Genomic DNA, 4,517 nt, shown 5'->3' with positions numbered 1-4,517 from the left:
ATAAAACATTTTTGTCATCACCCGACCTCAATTTTGATTGAAAAATTGATTTAGTAGTAAAAAGTTTGCATCATACCAGATGAATCACTCAGGATGTTTTTGAACTTGCTCTACATTTTAATACTTCCGTTATTATACTAATTGACATGATATCATTGTTATCTTTCTACTCTCTTTCATAAGTAAAATGTTTACAGATAAATAAAGTATTAATTCAATTTAAACAATGATCATATTAAGTGGATATGCATGGAATGTGGTGTAATTTAATGCAGATTATTCTGGAAGAAATACAATGTTGTAACGGCTTTTAAATATTCAAAATTTTAACGGTTTTGTAAAATTCAAATAAAATTTACAACTTTTACAAAACATCAGTTTTGGCGGGAAATTTATTTTGTTTTCATCGGAAAAATGAATTTGGATTTAATTGAAGCATTTTTGAAGGAAGAAGGAAGACCGTGGAGTCTAAATGATATCCATTCGAAAGGATTTAAAGACATTCCAAAGAATGATTTGAAGAACTCATTGGATATTCTAGTTAAGAAGAATAAAATCAGATCCAAACAAAATGTTTATTGCTACAATTTTAAGAATCATAAAGTGAGTCATGTAAGTAGCTAAATTAATAGATCAATGGTCGATTTGGTAAAGAATGTGAGTTTATTTATAGGACGTACGAGAAATCAAGTTACGAATAAATAAATACTCAAAGAAAGTGAAAGAAAAAGAAGAAGAGATCAAAAATCTGGAAGAAGTGCTGAATAACAATAATGAGGAAATTCCAATACCCGTCCTTGAGAAAGAACATACCGCACTCACCGAACGAACTAAAGAGCTTGAAATTAAAGTTGATGCTTTGAAGAATCGTAATGAAACGACGATTGTAAGTATTTCTTCTATTTTCTCAATATCTTCTTATTCAAACATTTACTAATATTAACAGCAACTGAAACCATCAGATTTACATGCTATGAGAATGAAATATGATACATGCTTGAGAGAATTCAACAAAAGAAAAATTATTGGCGTCACAATGTTGGGACAAATTATGGACATTTATCCAAAACCGAAACAAGCAATTCTGGAAGAGTTGGATGTTGAAACAGATGAAATGACGGGATTTAATATCAGTAATTATCAAATATCTAACAACAAGAAGATTCCGACATGAACTGATAATTGCCTGTGCGTTGAAACGTGTGAAACTTTATATTGACAGAACTAGGTAACATAAAATTTACAGCCAACAGTTTCAGCACAAACTCTACCCATATTAATTCTCATCTTCCAGTAGAAGTTTATGCCTCATAGTATATATGCCTATATATGATAATAAAAACTAAACAAATTAAATGAATGAACAGCGAAAAGCATTTAAGTAAATTAAATTAGAGTGTTGTATTAGAATTCATAAATTTTTAAAGTGAATTTTTCAAAACTAAAGGGAGACGAAATGTGATGCTGTTGATGCTATTGCGCGTGGTAAAGTGGATTTGATATTTTCATTTTAAATGGCATTTTAGAGACGAGATTTATGTGAGTAATGCAATTAAAAGAAGTCTCAAGCAAGTCAATTTGTCTTCTCATTTCCAATGCAATTCTCATGTCATTTAATTATTAATGACATTTAATCGGTCCTCTGATATTGTTCATGGATGTATCATGGATGATTTGTTGTGATAGCAAATGGGTACTGACAAATGGTTACAATTAAAATGATGAATTTGCTGGATATTTTCTATTATTTTCCATCACCAAAAAAGAAGGAACTTTTTATATCTCCATCCTTAAAATAATCCAGACGTCTCGGCAAAGTTATTGCCATTCTTTCCTCATCGCATTCAATTCAATTCCTTCACAAATTTATGATATCGGATGTTGTAAGGAAGAAGAGGATGAGACACAAAAGTCAGAAAGCTTTCCCTTTCTCAATTTGAGTTTGGCAAAACAGCAAGAAGCAATAAAGAACAAAATATTTTGACATTGCCAGAACTTTTCCTCTCCTTCCGCCATCAAGATTTCCTATTTTTTGAGACACTTTCTGTTTTTTGTCGACATTGAGCATTATCTTCAAGTTTACTGCCATGCTGAAAAAAAATAGAAATTCGTCTCACAATAAAAGTTCATTGAACTCAACACACGCTTTGGGGATGTATATAAGTGTATAGACTTCATTGTCTATGCAAGCCATAAATAATTTATTTATTTCATTCCCATTTTGATGCCGAATAGTTTAAAAATTATGTCTATGTCGTGCAATTTCAATCGTAATAGATTAGCTCGTCGTGCTTATGAGTATGAAAAATAAAATATTTGAATGACACATTTCAATATATGTAGATGAGTCAATGAAATGTGAAACACATGAAGTCAATAGGAAGCAAGACAAGTTAAGAGGCAAGGCTCAATTGTTATTTGAGAATATTCTCAATTCACTTAACAGAAGAATTTCAATAATAATGAAATTATAAATAGTCATAGGGGTAATAGTCATACATTGAAAGATATTTAGGAAGTTAATTAACAGTAAAATTGCACCAATTCGAGAACCCTTCATGTTCAGTCCTTAAACATTGAAATCTTTCGATGGGATTCAATCGAAATTTAATTTAACGCTTAAATTCACATTTTTATAATTTGATGCCTGTTTTTAAAGGAACCAAGCTTACATGTCTAACGGAATTATAAATACGTAGAGAGAGAGGAAGGAAGGAAGGGTTAATGCTTGTTTTCATTTCGGGGGTAAAATTAATGACTCAGAACTTGCATCTTCACTGAACGTACTAAATAACATTCCCAAAAAGGGGCGATGTGATGGCTGAAAATTGTCTATGCGGTGGGAATTACTCACATCTCATCCATTATATACGGCACATAATAGGAGATGAAGATGTTTGCACAAATGTTAAGAAAATAATTTTCAGTCTAAAGTGGCTTGGGAAAATTTTCTTTGCTGGGAAATTAACATAAAGCTGTTGAAATATTTGCTCGAAAAAACTAAAGACAAAAGCAACAATTTATATGCATCCACTTATGTTCAACTGTTTGTACAACAAATAAGCTAAACTGTAATCAAAAAAATATAGAGCCCGAGCGGCATACTGTAGTGGATCTGATAGTCTTATTGTCTACCACACCAATGGGCTTAATTTCGATCTAAGGGAATGTTTTGTCGGATTCAGGTGCTTCATACGCTGTTCGTGTAACAAACTTGTGTTTCTGTCTCAGCAATGACATTTTTCTTCCGTTTGTTACACAGCCCTCGGATGGAATCTACAAGCGAAGAGGCGACCAGGAGCTCCAATAACTGCTTGGCGCAGAACAGTAATGAAAGAATGTCAGCTTAATGTGCGGACAGAGAATTTGTACAAACTAGGTGACAGAGACCAGCAACAGGGTCAGATGGAAAGCCTTCTGTTGTAACCTAAGCTCCAAATAGAAACATGTTTGCAGTAAGTTACGCTGTCCATAGCCAAGAACCTCGGTTTGGCTATCAAAATGAAGTTAAACACAGTTGCTGGGCATATAAACTTAATAGACGCTTCTACTTACTTCAGCTTATAATTCCATACTACGACGGCTATATACACCTCGGGTATCTAGCTAGATAAACATTATGTATGCATGAACAACGTATTGCACAATTAAAAAAATTTACAAATTGAATAATTGACTAAACATACAGAAAAAGTTATTCCCAAAAGATAACATTCAAGTAAATTAGTTTCTTAGCACCTTATCCCAATATCGCACTTAATGGCTCTATTGTTCACACTTTGTCAACCGTTTTGTCTTTCATAATTAATGTGTAGTGACTTTAATTGGTATTTTAAGGTAAGTTGTTGATTTATTGACGTAGATAATGTTGTCGGGTATGTTTTATAATCCGGTAGACGTAATTTACGATAAGATATAGCTAATGACTCCACATGTATGTCATATCAACAGTATAAATTCCAATTTTTGCAAAACTTTTATATTCTACATTCCTGACCATTGATTATGCGCTTCCAATAAATCACGTTTCGCACTCACCTGCTATTCACTTGACGATAAGACACATACGTCAATCATTCACGCGTGTCTGTCATAAGTTTCGCAATGCTGTTTACTTTTAAAAATGTATATTGTGTAATCAGCAAATGTTGAATTAGTCTGATAAGATACATACATTCTTTAAATACCTATAAAGTCATTGTGACTCAGTAAAATGAAGGAAATCGATGAGTGTGAAAGTTACATTGAAAAAATCAGCGATTTACCTTGAAATGGAAGTGAATGTGATAAGAGGTTTGTTAATCACAGATTATTTAGTGTAATCTTAGTAAGCCTGCAAGGTCTGTCTAGAAATTAAATTGAAATTCACTGAATGGAAATGTGTCATAAGTTGATGATGTAGTTGACTAGCGATTGATGGAATGTTGAGTATTACTCAGATATGACAAAAGTAAAGCTGACCTGAAAATAGTAAATTCCAATGAAAAACAACAACTTGCTTAATTTTTTCTCTAATT

At 32.3% G+C, this 4,517-nt stretch overlaps 1 protein-coding gene across 3 annotated transcripts; it reads left to right on the top strand.

The window, feature by feature from the left end:
- The first annotated feature begins 390 nt into the window (after nucleotides 1-390).
- On the top strand, nucleotides 391-1,382 carry LOC139086476 (uncharacterized). 3 transcript variants are annotated; one of them, XR_011544021.1, is made up of 4 exons: nucleotides 391-612; nucleotides 674-886; nucleotides 947-1,228; nucleotides 1,295-1,382. XR_011544021.1 is itself a non-coding variant. In XM_070634937.1 (3 exons), exons 1-3 carry the CDS (start codon nucleotides 415-417, stop codon nucleotides 1,172-1,174), a joined length of 639 nt encoding a protein of 212 aa, XP_070491038.1. In that variant the 5' UTR covers nucleotides 391-414; the 3' UTR covers nucleotides 1,175-1,335. The 3 variants fall into 3 exon arrangements, 1 of the variants encoding a protein (XP_070491038.1); XR_011544022.1 differs by having other exon boundaries at nucleotides 1,298-1,368; XM_070634937.1 differs by having other exon boundaries at nucleotides 947-1,335.
- Nucleotides 1,383-4,517: the final 3,135 nt, after the last annotated feature.

The sequence above is a fragment of the Chironomus tepperi genome, unplaced genomic scaffold (assembly GCF_022539635.2).
Source record: "Chironomus tepperi strain 1889 unplaced genomic scaffold, CSIRO-AGI_Ctep_v1 contig_85, whole genome shotgun sequence".
Classification (NCBI taxonomy): domain Eukaryota; kingdom Metazoa; phylum Arthropoda; class Insecta; order Diptera; family Chironomidae; genus Chironomus; species Chironomus tepperi.
This window is presented reverse-complemented; position numbering and strand designations above follow the sequence as displayed.